Raw genomic sequence first — 18,618 nt, 5'->3', positions numbered from 1 at the left:
CAAGTGATTAATAAAAAAATAAGAGATGTAATCTGGAGAAGTCGCCAGTGTTTAAATAGAGCGCGCTATAAGAGCGCCACAAAGCGTCACGCGGAGGCGAGTGAAACCATAATTAACGAGCTATGGGCACGCTTGGTCGTGTCAGTGTAGACTCGTAGGTATCCGGTGTTGTCAGTACGGAGTGGAAAGAGTAGGATGCGGTATCGTACAACGTTATGGTATATCTCGTGGCTGCGACTTCGTGAGAAGGTCGTCGAGGTAATGAACGCGTCTCGTTGAAGGAAATGCAGTATATTGTACCACGCGAGTGCAGGGCAAGCTAACCTAAAGTAAGGTGTCGGTGGGTTTGTCGAAGGTGAAGTGTAAAAGTGCGCGGGACTCGCATCGAGAGCGAGCACCAAGGAGTCCCGGTGTCGTGGGATATGCACGCACACGTCAAGATGTCGTCGGGAGGACATAGCAGTCGTACTCGAGCTGTACACATAGGTTCGATCTTCCAGAAGCTTCATGGTCGTTTTGCTGATCCTATGACACTGCCGAAACTTTCGACCGACAAGCGAATGTTGGATAAGACCTGGAAACTTATGGACAAGGTAGTCAAGTTATGTCAACATCAGAGGATGAATTTGAAAAATTCGCCACCGTTTATCCTGGATATTCTACCAGATACGTATCAACGATTGAGACTGATATATAGCAAATACGAAGACAGGATGCAGGTGTTACATAGCAACGAACACTTTTGTGTATTCATCAACAACCTTATGAGAAAGTGCAAGCAAGCGATCAAATTGTTCAAGGAAGGCAAAGAAAAGATGTTCGATGAAACGTCGCATTATCGTAGAAATTTGACCAAACTTAGCCTTGTTTTTAGCCACATGCTGTCTGAATTGAAGGCCATTTTCCCAAATGGTGTGTTTGCTGGACATAAATTCCGTATTACTAAAGCAGATGCGGCCGAGTTCTGGAAAGAAAGCTTTGGAATCAGGTGCGTATCGTTTAATCATCCTTTCCCTTTTTTTCTTTTGTTCTTCCTTTTTGTTTTGATCATGTAAACAGGACACCTGTCTCGTCGCGTGTGCTTTCCACTCTGACGTGCGTAAAAACGAATAATAAACGCGCGCTCTGTGACTCGCACGTGCGCACACCTAACCTAAAAACGGCTCTGCGTCTCATTGATATTGACATTAGTAACATGCACCAAAAACCGGGACGTGTCTGCTGGTTTGCACCTGACGCCATTCGTGAAATGTATTTCATCGCTAGCGGAAGTGTTCTTATTTATGTACGAACTCGTATAGAGGAAGAACTGTATTTTCGCGTGTCCTCGAATCATGAAAATCGAATCACTTTAGTCACTCCGTACCTACTATTGTTTTAATAATAATTTAACAATGTTACTATTGTTACAGGCTCTTTCTTATTAAAATTATAATTAGTTACATACTAGAAATGTAGTCACAATTGTAGACAATTCTTTTAAGCAATAATATTAATGTATGTAAAACGTATAGATTTAAAAACGTTATGGTATCATTTCCCTTTTAACTTCGAAAAAAAAAGATGAATCGTGTTTTATGTTTCCGGTCTGAAATATCGGTTATTTAGACGATGAAGCGATAAACGCGGTCGTTGATTTAGTTCGGTATATCGAGTAACAGTTACCGCTGTATTGGCACAAAGTTGCTTCCGGTGCAATCGGAATTTCATTTATACTTGGTTGTGGACTGTTGAACCGTGTAAATTGTCAGAATGAATCGTTATCGAGTTATTGTCAGTGATCGGTTACAGCTCATTGACAGGTATTGCAACATACGAATGAAAAGACTAGGAAAGCGTTCTACGATTATTTGAAATCTAGAGATACCTATATCCTGACAAAAAGATAAGAGAGAGAGAGGGATAGAGGCGTGTAAGACGGAGAAGTTGGTAGAACGGCGGATCGATTGGTTAGATCCGTTTCCTGGTTACTATTCTTGGGGGGCCGGTGGTTTAGTATCGTTTTACAAAACTGATACACCTACTTTTACTGGAATACGTCATGACACAGTATCGGGAAGCGCGTGCCGTGCGCTCTGGGCTACGTGCCGCGTAGCGATTTATCAGCCGGTATAAATAAACGAGCAGCAGTTCGAGCCAATTCATGAATGACTGACTGCTGTACGGTGTCGCGAGAGATCGTCACGATTTGTCAGAACACGAGACTCGTGAACGAATACCCTTTCGTCACACGCGTTCCGCAGCCACTCATCGCCATGGATTTTGCATATACACTAAGATACATATCACGTATACGCGGTTATCTCTCACTTTTTCTTTTCCGCTGTAAGAATATAAATGCAACTATTTATCATTTCATCTGCACTCGTATACGTGTATATATATACATCGTGTATAAATTTTTTAATTGTAATTTGTGTCTCTCTACGTTACGATGATCTTGCAATATAGTCTATTATCAATCGATAGTAATGGACTATACACAATTGTTTAGTTAGTTAGTTGTTGAAAGTAGAAAATACGCGACTAAAAATAGAATGAATTTCCTGAGAAACGATAAAACATTAATACTCTATGCGGCGCGGAATCAGTTAAATTAAACATCGCCAGGGAGAAGAGCAAAGGAGAGATTCCAGTCGTGGGTTGTTCTTCTTCCGTTTCTCTCTCGGTTAATTTCTCGAAATCGTTTCCATCGCCCATCCTTTTTTCCGCTTCGTCAAACCGTACGTTCGTAGACGAAGTACGAAGCCTACGCGTTTTCCAAGAAAGCTAAACCGGAGTTTAAAGAGCTTTTATCGGGGAACCGTTCTTGTTTTGAACGTAGGATGCGGGCGATTGCAGTATGATTAACATGCGGCGAGCCGACTCGATTACGCCGATGCGCGAACTTTCAGTTTCCGGTCAAATGATCCGCGGACATCCGGCGGCCTATGTTACGCTCTTTGCGCTGTTACGTTCTGCCTCTTTAATCAAGCAAAACCCCTGGGTATTCTTCCTGCGCGTTCAATTCGGCGTCGATGAGATAAACGTAAGTCGTGATTTATCTTACCGGAAACAATATTTATCGTTATTACGCTGTGTAAGATATCTTGAAATATTATCTTGTATCTCGGTATTTTTAATCGACCTTCTCGGCGCATAATGCGCGTCGCTTTCAAAGAAAGCAATTAACACAGAAAATCGAACACAGACCTTTACAAAGCGATGACGTAACTCGAAAGAAGAAAATACCTCGAAAAACAAATCGAACGTGCATTACGATGATACGAAACTATTCCTTGAGAAAATTTCATTTCGTCCCACGTACCATTTTTTTTCTGTAATTCCAAACACGGGTTTTCCTTTATCGGCGCATCGATTCGTAGCACGCTAATGTATTCGGACGAAATGAAATCCACGTTTCGCGTGCGAACCTATCCTCGACTTGTTAATGGATGTTTTTAATGACGAGTATACCGGAAACGGTGGCAAGGGATGAACTTTTATCGAAAAGAAGACCGAAGTCATCTATCCGTGACACAGAGAGAGGAGATGGGAGGATAGTAGTGGATTCGTTGCACCGTTCTGTAATCTATAGTCGCGAAGGATTGTACTTTGTGCTGGCTCGAGCTGGGGGGCAGAATCTTCTCTCTTCTGCTCTTTCACTACGATGTATACTTATAACGATACATCCGGATGTGGGTTGGGAAAGCCATATGAGAAAAAAGTGGTGAGGCAGAATGGAATTCAACGAGGTTGAACATTCCGGTTTCTTCGTCTCCTACGATTATTTCATTAACGTACCTCCGGTTCCCTTTTCCCCTCTGGTGAAAATAATTGAACGCCAGAGTCTCTGTCCTCTTCGGGGACAAAGTGGCCAATATTCACAGCCACTTTCGTGCGTTATATTTTATACGACGTAGCGGTGTATCAAACGTTTAGATAGAGTCAGAAGAAAGAGTGTGAATCATCGACTTACGGCATCCGGTCTAAAACTAAAGGTAGAAAGAGAGGAACACGTTAATTCGACTGATGCGACGTCGAAGCGATCGATATATTTGGAATTCCGTTGGAAAGAATCCCGATGTTTGCACGCCTCTGTTTATTCTTGAGATATCGGGTATCAGGTGCACAGCGGATCTGATGTCTTGAAAAGAGGGCGTCGACGCGGATGCAATATGTCGCGTTTGCGAGCCTCGTTCGACTTTACAGTACGATGCAGTGTTCTCTGGCCTTCGAAGGTCTCTTGTTCGCGAGAAAAAACCTCGATCGAATGGAACAAAAGAAAATACCATCGGAACCGTACTGCGTTTCCAAGCAATGAAAAACGCTTCTTTTATGACCGATATACAAATATCTTTGCGGGGGTAGCTTTACGACTCGACCTTCTTCTTTAACTTTCGCACAGAATAAGGCAATGTAAACTTTGAAGAACTACGCGATATAACTCGCTAAACAAATACGTTTTCTGTTCCGAAGCGTGCAACGCGTAGAACGTAGTAAAATCCCGAATACAGGAGATAGAATAAAATCGAAGAAAGAAGAGAACGAGAACGAAGAAGGTGAGCAGATAGGAATCGTCGTAATCCGGTAGACGAAACGCGCCAACCTTGTTCGAGGAGACCCACGAATGACGAAGTATTGGAAATAGGTTGGGCAGGCAAACTGTTGAAAATCATTAGCGACGTTTAGCGGCGTGGGTGGGAAAAATGGAGGTGTGTGAAAGGCAAGACATGCTCGTCCCGGAGGATACTTATTGTTAGCGGAGGATACTATATTAATTCCGGTCGGCAGGGGTTGGAACCACATTGATAGAGTAGGACCGATGCGTATCAGCTATCCGTGTCTGAAGAGTTACGAGCAAAGAGGTCTGTACCCTCCTCCCCTTTCGTAGTCGGCCAGTTAAGCTCGCATCCGGACGTGAGCCGAAGCGGAAGGAAGGGGACGTGACGTCGCGATTAAAGCGAATTAAGCGGAGCGAACTGTACGAATCGGTGTGGCCGCGTCCACGAACCGGGATCCTACTCTTTACTTACGTTTATCAGGACAGCCAAGTGTTTGCTTCCTTTCGTTTATTCGGTAAATCGTATCTCTTATCGGCGAGAGGACTGGAGTTTGGCGTCGTTCGTATCTACCAGCAGATAATTGTTTCAAACGAAAGAGTCTCTCGATGAGGTAGAAAGGTGTCGAATAATTGCACAGCTTAACCGTGGGATGCTATGTACATGATATGCTTCCAGGCAGTAAAGTACTGCGTTTCCTAGTTGTTCTTAGCTGTTTCTTTCGTTTTTCAAATATAATTTGGAGATTTAAAGCGTGTACCGATTACGCAATGATGCATTTAGACGTTAAAGACAAGCATGTGTTTGAAAGTTAATTACATATCGGTCGGATATAAAAGAACGCGTGGACACACGACACGTAGTTCTGTGTGTGCCTTTAAAACCATCCTTGGCTTAGCAGAGCAATGACTGTGATACCCGATATAATACCGATAATACGATTAACACAGGCATCCAACGTCAAGGGAATCAGCCGACGGATTCACACGAGCGTGCAAAACCTTTGAAATAAACGAACCATCCTTGAAACGCGCTATGTACTCCGATCGTTCCACTGACATTTTCCATGGGTATATTTTTGCTGTCTATTGCGTAATCACATTTAGCCATCGATGGTTAGAAACTTTACCTCGTGAATGCGAAAGGTGTAATTAGAAGCAGGCGTCGCAAATTTCAAGTTCGGGTCGAGTTGCCCTTTTGTGCTACGTCCATTGTTAAAGCAAACGGAACAACGAAAAAGTAAAATAATGAAACAACATTCCGTATCAATTTAAGAACTGCGTGTTGAATTTTAAGGTTGAATTTACCTGTTGATCATTTCGGGATTTTTGTTCGCCCGCTAAGATATATAAATTTCGAAAGAGTTGCGTGATAACGATGACACGTAGATTCTTACCATCGCATCGTTCTCAGTCGTCTAATCATTAATATATTACCGCGCGATATTTTTAGTACTTGCCTTAACAAAATCTCTATAACAGCGTAGAATCGATCGCGAGTTAAAATTGTTAAAAGGAACCATGTTATTACCCTGATGTTATAAAATATGAAAGATTGGTAGAAGTATTTGACGTTAGATTTAACGATTAGATTTGGAGCGGTAGCTGCACGGAAATCGAAAACATCACACGGATGGAAAGATAGGTACGTTGGAAAAGCAGCGATCTATGAATGGAGGTGAGGCTTGGATCGGTCGGCAAGCAAGGACGACTAATTGTAGCGGTAGTATCTCTCAGCTTCGTTTTGTACGTTAGCCACGCATCGCCGATGTATACATACGCGTGTGCAATACAGATATATCACGGAACATTCAATTCCGAGATAGTACTCCTGCAATAGAGGACGTGACCCAGTTTAATGATGACGTAAAGCGGCTCAGGATTGAAATTCAGGAAGGACACGAAACTCCGTGAATCGTAGTTCTTTCTTCTTTTGCTCCTTCTATTTCTTTTTCATCCTCTTATTCGAACACGCCAGGTGTCTACTTTCGTAATATGAATTTTAAATGCGTTACGAGAAAAATGAAAAGGGGTGGGGGAACATTATAGGTAGAGAAGTATTTCACGGACCGGGTTGAGTATTCGCCTTGACCCGCTGGGGACATGATGGCCTGTAATTATGTCATCGTGTTACTCGAATCTGCCTGGGATACATTGACCCATTTTTCCAAGCACAGAACGTTAAATCAGTTTCCCTGGGCAGGCTGTTGCGAATCAAGGAAAATCGCGTGACATCGAATCAGGTCTGACTATGTTTGATTTTCACTATGTTCAGAAAGATGGAGAGAGGAGGGTTGGAGATTGATGGCTAAATAAAAGACACTAATGACGCTAAAAATAGACAAGGTCAGGAACGAATGTGAATTTCGTGACGTAGCGCAAAAGTGCGCGGGACAGACATTTGCCACCATAAAAAGAGGCAAAGAAAAACACGTCGAGAAAAGCTTATAACATAGCATTATTTTTGATAAAATGTGCGACTAAGATGTAAAATCATTTAAATGAAACAATGCTATGAATGTAGTGAAATGAAAAGTTTTAATAAATAAACGTTGTAACAAGTACATATATTATACATGTATAAAGTATATTATCTTCTTGTACTGAAAACGCGATCTTTTGATGATATAACATTTATTTCTTCGTTGATATAATATCAGTACTTACAACACTTGTTTACAAATAGAAGATGTGCAATATTCGATAAGTAAATAAGAAACTTCATTGAATAAAAAAATTATTTATCTAAAAGCTTATAATGAATAAGAATAATTCACAATCCATATATCGTTCTTAACGATATCGGTTGATTGCAAATAGTGCTACTAATAAAAATCTTTGCATATATATTAAATAATAGTAGAAAAATGCTTAGAAGTATTTTTCGAAATTGTTTTTCAAACTGTTGGGGTCTACGTTCGGACCATGACGTTCAACCACTTTGCCTTCTTTGTTCACGATGAATTTTGTGAAGTTCCATTTTATGAAATCACCCAAAATTCCTCCTTGTTCTTTCTTTAGATATTTCCACAAAGGATGCGCCTTGTCTCCATTGACGTCAATCTTTTCGAATATATCAAATTTAACCTGAAGCAAAATACAATAGTGTACTTAATAAAAATCAAAATGGTAAAATTTTCATCAGATTAAGAGATTCGCATTCCTATACCTTTTGTCGATCGGCAAAACTGCATATTTCTTCGGTACCTCCTGGTTCCTGTCCATTAAATTGGTTACAGGGAAACGCCAAGATTCGTAAACCTAAAAGCACAATCTTTCAACAATCGTTTCGGAAAATAAACCAGATATAATTTTTATATCTTACCTTTAGAGTCAGCATACTCGTCGTACAGTTCATTCAGTTGCTTGTAATTTGTGGCTGTAAGGCCGCACTTTGATGCTACGTTTACGATTAAACAAACGTGACCTTTGTAACTGTAAGTAGGTAAAAAATATATTCGCATGTCCCTGAACATGGATGAACACATAATATATTACTTACTTGGATAGAGGAACTTCTTCACCTTTTATGGATTTAGCAGTGAAATCGTAAATCGATTTCGCTTCTTTGTAATTATCGTTCCCACTCATGGTTGCTGCTATAACTGAAATAATTTCGACCGATATTTAAAATATCTCAATGTATGTATTAAAAAATCTATTATGAATTCTAAAAATGTAATTTACATGACAAGTGAATTATTCAGGATACTAAAAGCACATACCAAACATGGAGGAAATAAAATACTTTTAATAACATTAGTAAATTGGATATTACTACTACTGAGCTTTGCTACTATTATTATTATCGAGAGAAATGTTAGAAAACACATCACGAAATAAAAATTATATGTTGTACTTTTCACCCTTTTCATATTTTTAAAATTTAAATATAAGAGGTATATTTTTTATTATAAAGCTTTTCATTCTAATTGATGTTTACGTCGTATAACGATAATTCATGATTTTGAGATGTACGTAGATTATATTCCTATCAACATGAGATAATATCGATCACGTACGCAACAAGGTTACATTTAACATGATAGCTGAATATGCTATTTACCGGGATATTTATAACAATCTTATTTTCATTGTTGCAATATTCTTATGTGATATTATTGTATATCTGTGTAACGCTGTATTGTGATACTGCGAGCATTCAGTAAATATGATATGTGAGACGTACGTCGTTTCACTTACGCTGTGTCATGACTTTCCGGATATGTTGAAATTCGAATATTCAATGAAATAAATATTTGAAGAAATAGATTCTTTGAAAGCACACCTAGAAGTTAATGACAAGATTTTGGTGTTTATATAAATAAGCTTTTTCATTTCTTGCAACAGGGGAACAGCAGGTTTAGGGGAACAGTAGATATCAAACTTGTAGTACGTGCCTGAAAAATTTCTGACTTGAACAAAGCCCACCGGCAGTAGTAGTTTTAAAATATTCATTCTTCGTTGTGCAATATATAGGGGAGGAAGTCAATAAAGACGCACAACTATGTTCCTGAAATTTTTCAGTACAAACACTACATCTTATATTATGAAAAGTTTTATATAAGCACTACTTGTATTTATTTTGTAACTTAGCGAAACGTAAGATCATCATTCTATTTACTGTATTATAATCAACTGATTATTTCGATTACGTGTGATAAGTTATATGGTACTTCAACTGAGTAAGCTTGTGCTGTTTGTGCGAATTATGTAATATTTTTCATTATTAATCGCAGTAAAAGTTAATGTATTAAATAGAATAAAATAAAACGATGAAGTGAATATTTTTTGACGGTCTTTACGGCAAGTTTAAATCGGTTGCCATCTGTCGTTCACTGGATAAAGCTCAATGAATTGCATGAGTTGTGATATTTTGCGTCTAATCATTCTGTTTTAATTTTGGATTTTCTTGTGCGATGTAATGACGGTGTTTATGAAATGATTATGAAACTCGAGAATATAACGTTTGTAAGGGAAACTAAATGAACCTTACCAGCAATATGTAGTCAAATGTTGCAAAGAGAAAACTAGGGATAGAACTGCACTCCAAGAGCTCTGTCTTTACACTGGCGTATCAGTTATGAACTTACAGATTTTATTGGCTCCCATACAGGCACAATATGTACCTGTATGCGAACCGGTTACTCAATATTTTGTAACAAAGAAAAATGACATCAAATTCATTTTTATTAATTATAATGTTCTAGATTACAATAACTATGTATATTGTAAATAATGTAATATCGGTTAATTGTTAGGTTAGGATCGTATTATTTGAATGATATTATTTGTACATATATTATTAAAAAGTCACTTTTATATATGTTTTCAGTACGCTGGTTCCATGGAAAGTTTTCAAAGACAAGTTAAATGAAGTTCATCCAATAAGTTCTGGATTACAAGCCATGGCATTAAAATCTACGATAGATCTTACGTGCAATGATTATATCTCAAACTTTGAATTCGATGTATTTACGAGGTAAGTTTTTAAACATAGAAAGTGATTTGTCTTATATAATTATAATAAATTTACTTGTTATTGTAGGTTATTTCAACCATGGTCTACACTTCTTCGTAACTGGAAAATTCTGGCTGTGACACATCCTGGATATGTAGCTTTTCTTACTTATGACGAAGTGAAAGCACGTTTACAAAAGTATTGTAGTACTAGACCTGGAAGTTATGTATTCAGACTAAGTTGCACGAGGTTAGGACAGTGGGCTATCGGTTATGTTACATCAGATGGTGATATCCTTCAAACAATACCTCACAACAAAAGTCTTTGTCAAGCACTGCTAGATGGATATAGGGAAGGATTGTAAGCACACTATTTCTTTACTCATAAAAAATTATTAGTTTAAAATTTCTAATTAAACTTAATAATTTGTTTTTAGCTACTTATACCCTGATGGCCGTAATATAAATCCAGATTTAACATGGGCAGTTCAACCCACTCCTGAAGAACACATAAAAGTCACAGCAGAACAGTATGAATTATATTGCGAAATGGGTAGTACATTCCAATTATGTAAAATTTGTGCAGAGAATGACAAAGATGTGAGGATAGAACCTTGCGGACATCTTCTTTGTACTCCGTGTCTCACAGCTTGGCAGGTATTAATATTTTACTTAATCTATATATTTTCGAATTGTTTGCGAGAAAATACCGTAAGAATAAAAACAAGTAAATACGTTTGTAGGATTCTGAGGGACAAGGTTGTCCATTTTGTCGAGCTGAAATTAAAGGGACTGAACAAATAGTAATCGATCCGTTCGATCCACGAAGAACACATCGACCGGGAACACAATCAGCATCTGCTAGTAATGCGTCGACTCCCACACGGGATCTTGACCCGGACACCGAGGTATCCGACTAGGAGTAGCACCTACCCTCATTACATTAAGTGTGCTCTATGTATAACAACTTCTAGCAACACACCCCATTTTTAAAGAATGCTTCATGCAATTCATGTGAGATCTCGAGTTTGTACGATTGTCATGTCATGTCATTTATAGAATTATCATCAAACGTGATACCTTTTATGAGGTATGCAAGTTTAAATATAATGACGAACTTACTAAAGTTAATATTTCGGAAAGTAAATAATGTAAAAAGGGACCAACTTTTTTGTCTCTATATAAGCTTCGTTGGAATTGTATTTTCTCCTTTTCTTTTCATTTTTCTTTTTCTTTTTTTTTTTGCATTATTTGTATATAGAATGATTCACAGAATAATTCTGAAAAAGCTTAAGTTTACAAACGATTAATATGAATGTTTTTTACAGTTCACGTGTTTATTTAAACTAACATGTGTTTTTAAATTACTTGTTTGTATGTGTCACAATTTACAAAAAATCTTCCGGTTTATGGAGACCCTAAGGTAGGTTGCTTTTTTGCATTACAAAATCGAGGGCTTATTGTACGAGTCACCGTTCTTGTTTCATTACTACAACTGCGTTTGCACTCAGTCACACTCTTCGTACCGTTTAACATACACATCACTATGTTGTACTTGCTGTGCAACGATTTAGTTAAAATAATGGAACGTACATTTTACTTACGACAAACAGATAATATTTAGAGATAACATTGTAGTCGATGCCCATATCAACTTTACGATAATAATTACATATGGATCACATTTGTACAATAGAGTAAAGGTTTTTGCTCGCGACTAATCAAGAAACCAATCATATTTTAAATGCATGTGCCAATGTATAGCTGGCAGCGTCTTCTTTGTGGTGTATGCATACAAGACTTGAAGTTAGAATGCTTCATCTCTACATATGATTGCATTATTTATTAAATAAGAGATTTGTAACGTCAATATTTTTTCAACAGAGTATTAACCCGTTCATAAACTTGCGTTATGTCCGCACAATTAGGAAATCTTTCGCTGTAACTGAAATCCGTTTAACGAGACCTTGATTCGACACTCCTCGCTTCGTGTTTTGTTTGATATGAATTTAAATTCCTTTTATTAATTGGTTTTTTATTAATGTGTATATCGAATTATGTTCACGAATATAAGGAATGACATGGTAAAAGTATAGAACAAAAGGAAATAGTGATTTTTGTAGTACTAAGAAATAAGAGGCAGATATATAAAACAGAGTGATCTTCCAACGGAAATGACGATGTTGCTTACATCGAGCAATAGGAATGCTACGTAACCCATGAATGAACAGTCGTTCATTCGTTGTATTTTATTAGAATTAATTATGTACCTGTTGGCGATAGAAACAATGTAATAACATGCGACATCTTTATCAGGGAAAAGATGTTATTATTTTTCTTTACTTTAAAATATTTATTATTTATTCTATTCACGCATAAAATGAACTTTAAGGAGTTATACCAGTGATTGTATGGTAGCACTTCATGCCGAATTTCGATGCTGTGGTATATACGTTATCATCTTCCCTTTCCTTTTTTTCAATACCTTACTATTGTAGATCCTGTATGCATTGATGCATGCAAGAGCAATTAAAAAGTCGAATTCACCATAAAAATGAAATTTATATTTTTTTAAGATATAAATTGGCAGTTAGTAATCTAAAAAAGGGGAGTAATAATTTCTTAAGCGTAGTATCACGTATCCCTATATCTACGAATCTATAGATAGTAAACAAAGTCTACGACATGTTGCACTAAAAACTTAAAATTAAAGATAGATTTTTTTACTGCGTTCACGTGTATCCATTAGCGTAATTTGTACAATGACTAGTGCTGCTAATTGATCAGTCATTTAGATCCATTCATGCTGTGCATATCCAGCAATGAAAGAGGTCTAAAATAAATAATTCATAAACATTACAAATTGTAGCGTACATTTCTTCCTATTCATTGTAAGATATTAGGGATCTGAGAAATATGTTCTTTGTTTTCTTTTCGTTTTTTCTTTTTCTCTCTTCTTTTCTTTTTTTTTTAATAAAATTGTATTATCATTACATCGTGTTACTTTTGCATATTGTATACATGCATCCCTTTTGCTGGATTCTAATTTCCACGCCTATTGAATCAGTGTTCCAGCAACAGGGAACTACTGAAAATGAACCAAGGTGTTACATCGTTATATCGTTCGCATGATCGTTTATCTTTATTTCATAATGTTATCTACTGGGTCCATTGCTCTGCCCGCTGCATGATCGAAAACTAATCGATAATGTACATAGCCGAAGGAAATTTATTTTGACTCATTGAACGCAGGTAAGTGAACAAATGCATTATGACCTTCTGCTTTATCGCTTTGTAATTATGCTCGTTCTTAATTGTGATGTTCTTTCTCATACAGGTTTTTTTGCTACATTCTTTTTCTTTACATTAATTTAAACAATTCTTGTTTACTTAATATAGTTTTAAAAAGATTTATTCGATTATAGAATTTTATTAATTATTAACAAATTTATCATTACTTAAAATCAGAATCGAATAAAATATATTTTCTACGCAATTATGCGTCTTCTTGCGTTAAATAATAGCAAACGTTATCAGACTAAAACAATCTTATTTCTGTGGCCCATGTCACAGATATTAATGCATGTTTTTCGTTTATTTTCAATGTTTTAGGAAATCATGGATTTGTGTAACGGTCACTGTGGATTAATGTGTTACGATTCGGATGAAGAAGAAGATTCCAGTCCAACAAACTCGCCAGTTTCGACACGAAGAATTGTGCCAAGCCCGCCGCTACCTCCTCGACGACCCTCTCCATCCCCCACGCCAAATAATCATTTGAGGAATGGTCGCCTGTTAACTGTTCCAAAAGAGAATGCTCCACCACCGCCTTCATCGACAGCTCAAACGACATTCAATTCTAATACTGACAATCAGCAAAATAATAACAGTAAGCAATAAAAAGTAAAACAATTTAGAGAAATAAAATTTGTTGCGATGCTAATTATTTCTTTCTATTCTGTCTAAGTTGTTCTATAACATTGTTTTATTTTACCAGTAAACTCCGAAACAGGGTACGATATGCTACATCGTGCTTCTTCGCCGTCTCCAATGCCACCGATACCTCCTGCACCGTTTACAGTAGTCAGAAGTCACGTTCGTCGATCACAAGGAAGTCACTTGTCCACAACGCAACAGCAACCACCGCCGACTTTACCTGAGAAATCTAGTCGTATCAGTGGCGGATCTTCGGCGATGAGCAGCCAAATTACGTCTAGCAATAATGTGCCACCGGTTCCACCACCATTGTCGGTGCCACGACCTCCAAAAGCAACCAGCAAAGAGCACAACAGACAGGATCACCATTACGAGAACACGATCGTGATACCCGGTACGAGACAACACGTCGTGAGGAACATTAATCTGGAAGCGAATACAGCTCGATTGTCCGCCCTGATGAGAGGTAAGGACAATCCCACCGGTTCTTCTAAGCCAGAATCCGCGGCATACGAGAACGTGAACGTCGAACACATTTCCAAGCTGACGGCTCTCGGATTCGCACAAGACGCCGTGATTAGAGCTCTCGGTATTACTAGGAACAATCTTGAAATGGCTTGTGACATACTACATGAATTTGCCACGAAATCGTCTTGACCAGGTATGCATAAAGTGCAAACCTAAAAAAAAGCAGCAACAGATTATCGTGTTATTCGCATTTTAATGGGCACTACCTCATAATTCTATTGAACGATAGTGTTTTCCTTGAAAAGAAAAAAAAAAAAGAAGAAAAGAGTCGATACATGATAGACTAATAAATTTGATACGGTAGAAGAAAGTAGTAACCGTATTTCTTCTTTTACAAAGACCAGATTTAGTCACGGTCCCTTCCTTATTTTTTATGTTTCAGGATTAAATACAGAAGAATCGTAACTGGCTCTACTTGCCGCATTTTTAATGTACATTATAAGTAGAAACGTATAAAACTTGCTGTCGCTGATTACTGGAAAAAATCGTTTTTCCCCCACAAGCTCAGATATCTGGAAATTCGAGCAATACACGCACCGAGAGCCGACAAAGATTTCCTGCCCAGTTAATCGGCAATATCTTCGATCGTTTTTTGCACGCACCATATGTCGAAACAATCTTCGTAGAAGATATTTTGAAATACCAGTGTATTTCTTTTCCTTACACATATTCACATATATACACGATCAATACAAATAGAAGAAGACTGCTTAAAACTGCGAGAAGACGCGACAAATGTTACAAATGTAAGTAAGAGTTTTGAACTTTACAAGAATAGTTCGCGGCCGCTGAGTACAAAGTCTTTCGTTTCCCGCGATCGATGCAAGCGAAAATTGCTACCACATGTTTCCCTACGTAGTTCTCCAATAACTACATTTTTCAATCTAAATACTTAAGACAAGGATTTATATATACATTTTTAAAAAGAGCATCTGCATGCAATTACACGATTGTACAGTGGCCAAATTTATTAATAAGCTAATTTAAATGATTCTCCCTTTTTTATCCACATATGTATTTGTCGTTGCTTGTTCCTTGAGAAAAGGAATATTCAGATCAAATTTTTACAAAATATTTTAAATAATACCTCATATACATATAATATATAAATCGAGTTTAACTACGCGCAAATTATATTCGTTCCAATCCGATGCAAAATACCCTTGAATATTTTTCATGTGCTCCGTAGAATTGATATTAACTGTATGAAATGTTTCGTCGATCGCATGTAATGATTAGCGTTATTTATCAAATGTGATACTTATGTTTTAATAATTTTCGACTGCACTGAATAGACCCATCGATGCATGAAAGGTGAAAATTGTTAATCGATATTTAATTATATTTAGAAAAAAAAGCGTGAAGAGAAAGAACCGAATACTAGATCAAGCGATTTGCTTTTAAAACTATTTTTAATAGTTTTGATTTGAGTAATTTATGAAAGTTCAAAAATAAAAATACTCGTAATTGTAAAGCCTCTCTCTATAAGATAATTGAACTTACGGTTAACGACGATTCTTTGAAATTCTGTGACTTTTCTTTGTCGTATCAAGTCATATCTTAACAATCGTAATGAAAGACTTAATTCTTTCCGTGTAATAAGTAAATATTGTCGCCATGAACGATGAAGAAAACGAAATATACTTCAATGTTGTGAACAAATTACATTGGAATCGATTCTACCTCGCGATCATACCAAAGGAATGTCGTTATTCTGTAATCGAATGAAGTACGTTGTTAAATACCGCCTGTAAAACAGGAACAAATCGTTATATTAGACTGCATATTTTGGAGAAGGCAATTAAAATGTTTAAACAAATTGGACAAGAATGACAGTATTGCGCTTGCAAAATGCAAGAATGTGAATAGCGTTGTTTCATAAATAAAATAACGGTCATTTAAATGAATACGACTTGTCCTACGAACTTAAACAATGATTATATTTAACAAAAATAGATGTTTATTTACATTCTTTATTAACAAGTGTAGTAAAATAATCATTCAATTCCATTTGCAAAAAAAATTATTAGCCTCTGTTACAAAATTTCGTAGTCCGATATAGGTACTCGATGAATTCAGCTACTCTATTTTTCTACATTGTATACTATTTTGAGATTGGTATGTATTGTAACGTGTTACGATCATTTTGAAGACCGTTCTCTCGAAAAAAAATCAATCGATACTACTACGTCCTTTATCGCGCACTAGCATGTAAGATGAACCGTTTGGTGCAATACCTAGAATAGAAAGTAGATATCTTTCTTGATTGAATTATTCGTTGTAAAAATTATTTTACATATTTCTCCAAATAAAATAACATGTCGTTTATAAGACTGGAAGATGTTTTACCTGATGCTTAAAACACAATTGGGCACATCACGATACAGAAGATAATTCTATCTGCATTTTTTTGTATCTTTCTGCTTCTTCCTTACTAACCGAAGGAATCAGTTCGTGTGCGGCTTTTAAAAAGTCTTCCAATTCTACGCCAACATAGTCCAATTTAATTTCGTTAGAGTTATCGTGATAATTACTTAAAACTCTTCGCGCAGCGTTCAACCATGCATTTGAACAGATAGAATACAAATCTGCACCAGTTGTGTGTTCAGGTAATTGATATATTAACTTTTCTAATTCTTCTCCGTTTTCATGGAATTTGAATTTACGAGTCAGTGCCTTTAACACATTAAATTGTGAATCACGATCGGAATGAATCCCTACATATAATAATTTATCGAATCGACCAGGTCTAAGAAGCGCTGGATCAATCAGATCCGGCCTGTTTGTGGCTCCTATAATGAATATACTACTGGAACAGTCAAGACCATCCATTTCAGCGAGTAATTGGGATACCACACGATCCATTACACCTCCGCTATCTCCACTTCGTCCACGATTCGGTGCTAACGAGTCTAATTCGTCGAAGAATATTATACAAGGTGCTGCTGCTCTTGCCCGCTCGAACACTACAACGTTGCATTTTTTATTTTTCAAATATATGTTTAATACGTATTTTCATTACTTTACCTTGCCTAACATTTTTCTCGCTTTGACCGACATACATATTCAACACTTCAGGACCTTTAATTGATAAGAAGTGAAGCTGATACTCTGTCGCTACAGCTTTAGCAAGAAGCGTCTTTCCGGTTCCTGGTGGTCCATACAAGAGAAGACCAGATTGTCCGAATCCTAATGTGTTCATCAAAGGTAACTGAATTCGCCGCATTATTTCATGTTTCAGCTTCATTAAACCACCTATGTCTTCCCAATAAACTTTTGGTACACGCGGTGCACCTTTACAATCTGTATATACCGATTGCATGTATTCTGTAAGTGAAATTGAACGAATTAAAGCTGATATATTGTAAACAATAATTATTTTTACAGCATTAAAAGTGTACCATAAGCTTTATCAAAATCTTCTTGTAAAAGTGTTAATGGCTTCAAATTCTTAGTACTATCTTTGCAGTGAAATTTTACGGCATTGAGTATTAATGTCGATAAGTCTGAATATCGAAAGTCAGAACATATCCCAGAAATTTTTGATAAATTGACCTGATGATTGAGATTTCGTTTCATGAGTAACCACGAAATTAAATTCGTTCTTTCATTCTGATCTAGATGTTCCACGTGAATCGTTTCGATAAAAATTCTGTTCAGTTCAGGCGATATATCAGACTCATTTGTAGTAGCTACTATAATAATTGGATATTTTAAATGTTTATGATATAATGAATTTATTTCGTTGGAAAAGGTTGATATCACTCTTTCATCCTTTTGACCTTCAGAATTTCTTCCAAATACCTACAAATATTATCTTAGAATATTTGCAAATAAATTAACAAAAATATCTTCAAAGTACCTCTATATTATTTAAGCACAGGACACATGGTACAGATTGTTCAGCATTACGCAGTACAATACGTAATTTAGCCTCTGTCTGTGCTGATGTTAAAGCTTGAACTTCAGCAAAATCTGTATTAAGAAAGTTTAAACCTATTTTTTCAGCCAATATTTGGACTAATTTACGTTTATTTGAACCCTGTGCACCCTTAATAAGAAATATTGGCTTTATTGATAATTGTATATCTGTTTAAGAAATAAAGCATTAATACCTAATTTATATTACTTAGATGCAATTAGATATTTAAACA

At 36.7% G+C, this 18,618-nt stretch overlaps 3 protein-coding genes across 6 annotated transcripts in view; 1 reads left to right on the top strand and 2 right to left on the bottom strand.

Annotated features, from left to right (window-relative positions):
• The first annotated feature begins 136 nt into the window (after window positions 1-136).
• On the top strand, window positions 137-16,797 carry LOC100642596 (E3 ubiquitin-protein ligase CBL-B). Of its 2 annotated transcripts, none has more exons than XM_012308732.3 (8): window positions 137-988; window positions 9,876-10,022; window positions 10,089-10,361; window positions 10,438-10,657; window positions 10,744-10,908; window positions 13,613-13,889; window positions 13,998-14,402; window positions 14,847-16,797. In XM_012308732.3, the coding sequence occupies exons 1-8, from the start codon at window positions 423-425 to the stop codon at window positions 14,867-14,869; spliced, it is 2,076 nt and encodes a 691-aa protein (XP_012164122.2). In that variant the 5' UTR covers window positions 137-422; the 3' UTR covers window positions 14,870-16,797. The 2 variants fall into 2 exon arrangements, with proteins under 2 accessions (XP_012164122.2, XP_003393104.2); XM_003393056.4 differs by having other exon boundaries at window positions 13,998-14,597.
• LOC100642912 (probable phospholipid hydroperoxide glutathione peroxidase) lies at window positions 7,060-9,694 on the bottom strand. Of its 3 annotated transcripts, none has more exons than XM_012308718.3 (5): window positions 9,537-9,694; window positions 8,043-8,145; window positions 7,866-7,975; window positions 7,710-7,801; window positions 7,060-7,627 (listed from the first exon to the last, which is right to left on the bottom strand). In XM_012308718.3, exons 2-5 carry the CDS (start codon window positions 8,129-8,131, stop codon window positions 7,412-7,414), a joined length of 507 nt encoding a protein of 168 aa, XP_012164108.1. In that variant the 5' UTR covers window positions 8,132-8,145; window positions 9,537-9,694; the 3' UTR covers window positions 7,060-7,411. The 3 variants fall into 3 exon arrangements, with proteins under 3 accessions (XP_012164108.1, XP_048263339.1, XP_020719829.1); XM_048407382.1 differs by lacking the exon at window positions 9,537-9,694 and adding an exon at window positions 8,941-9,059; XM_020864170.2 differs by lacking the exon at window positions 9,537-9,694 and adding an exon at window positions 8,744-8,775.
• The window catches only part of LOC100642792 (peroxisome assembly factor 2), a 3,625-nt gene continuing 1,390 nt past the window's right edge, over window positions 16,384-18,618 (bottom strand). The window contains exons 4-8 of the mRNA XM_003393058.4: window positions 18,327-18,553; window positions 17,866-18,268; window positions 17,492-17,791; window positions 16,814-17,430; window positions 16,384-16,701 (exon numbers count right to left, since the gene is read on the bottom strand). Of these exons, the coding sequence (XP_003393106.1) occupies window positions 16,841-17,430; window positions 17,492-17,791; window positions 17,866-18,268; window positions 18,327-18,553 (1,520 nt within the window). The 3' untranslated portion in view covers window positions 16,384-16,701; window positions 16,814-16,840. The remainder of the gene's footprint in view (window positions 16,702-16,813; window positions 17,431-17,491; window positions 17,792-17,865; window positions 18,269-18,326; window positions 18,554-18,618) is intronic.

The sequence above is a fragment of the Bombus terrestris genome, chromosome 1 (genome assembly GCF_910591885.1).
Source record: "Bombus terrestris chromosome 1, iyBomTerr1.2, whole genome shotgun sequence".
In the NCBI taxonomy this organism is placed as follows: domain Eukaryota; kingdom Metazoa; phylum Arthropoda; class Insecta; order Hymenoptera; family Apidae; genus Bombus; species Bombus terrestris.
The sequence above is the reverse complement of the archived record's forward strand: the minus strand, read 5'-3'. Positions and strand labels throughout refer to the sequence as shown.

Bases quoted from the DNA above. Each gene is read 5' to 3' on its own strand.
- LOC100642596 (XM_003393056.4), top strand. From the start codon at position 423: ATGCACGCACACGTCAAGATGTCGTCGGGAGGACATAGCAGTCGTACT. The intron at 989-9,875 runs GTGCGTATCGTT...ATATGTTTTCAG, and splicing joins AAAGAAAGCTTTGGAATCAG to TACGCTGGTTCCATGGAAAG. The intron at 10,023-10,088 runs GTAAGTTTTTAA...TTGTTATTGTAG, and splicing joins GAATTCGATGTATTTACGAG to GTTATTTCAACCATGGTCTA.
- LOC100642912 (XM_048407382.1), bottom strand. From the start codon at position 8,998: ATGAATATTTTAAAACTACTACTGCCGGTGGGCTTTGTTCAAGTCAGA. The intron at 8,146-8,940 runs GCACGTACTACA...AAATTATTTCAG, and splicing joins TCAAGTCAGAAATTTTTCAG to TTATAGCAGCAACCATGAGT. The intron at 7,802-7,865 runs GTAAGATATAAA...TTGTGCTTTTAG, and splicing joins CGAGTATGCTGACTCTAAAG to GTTTACGAATCTTGGCGTTT.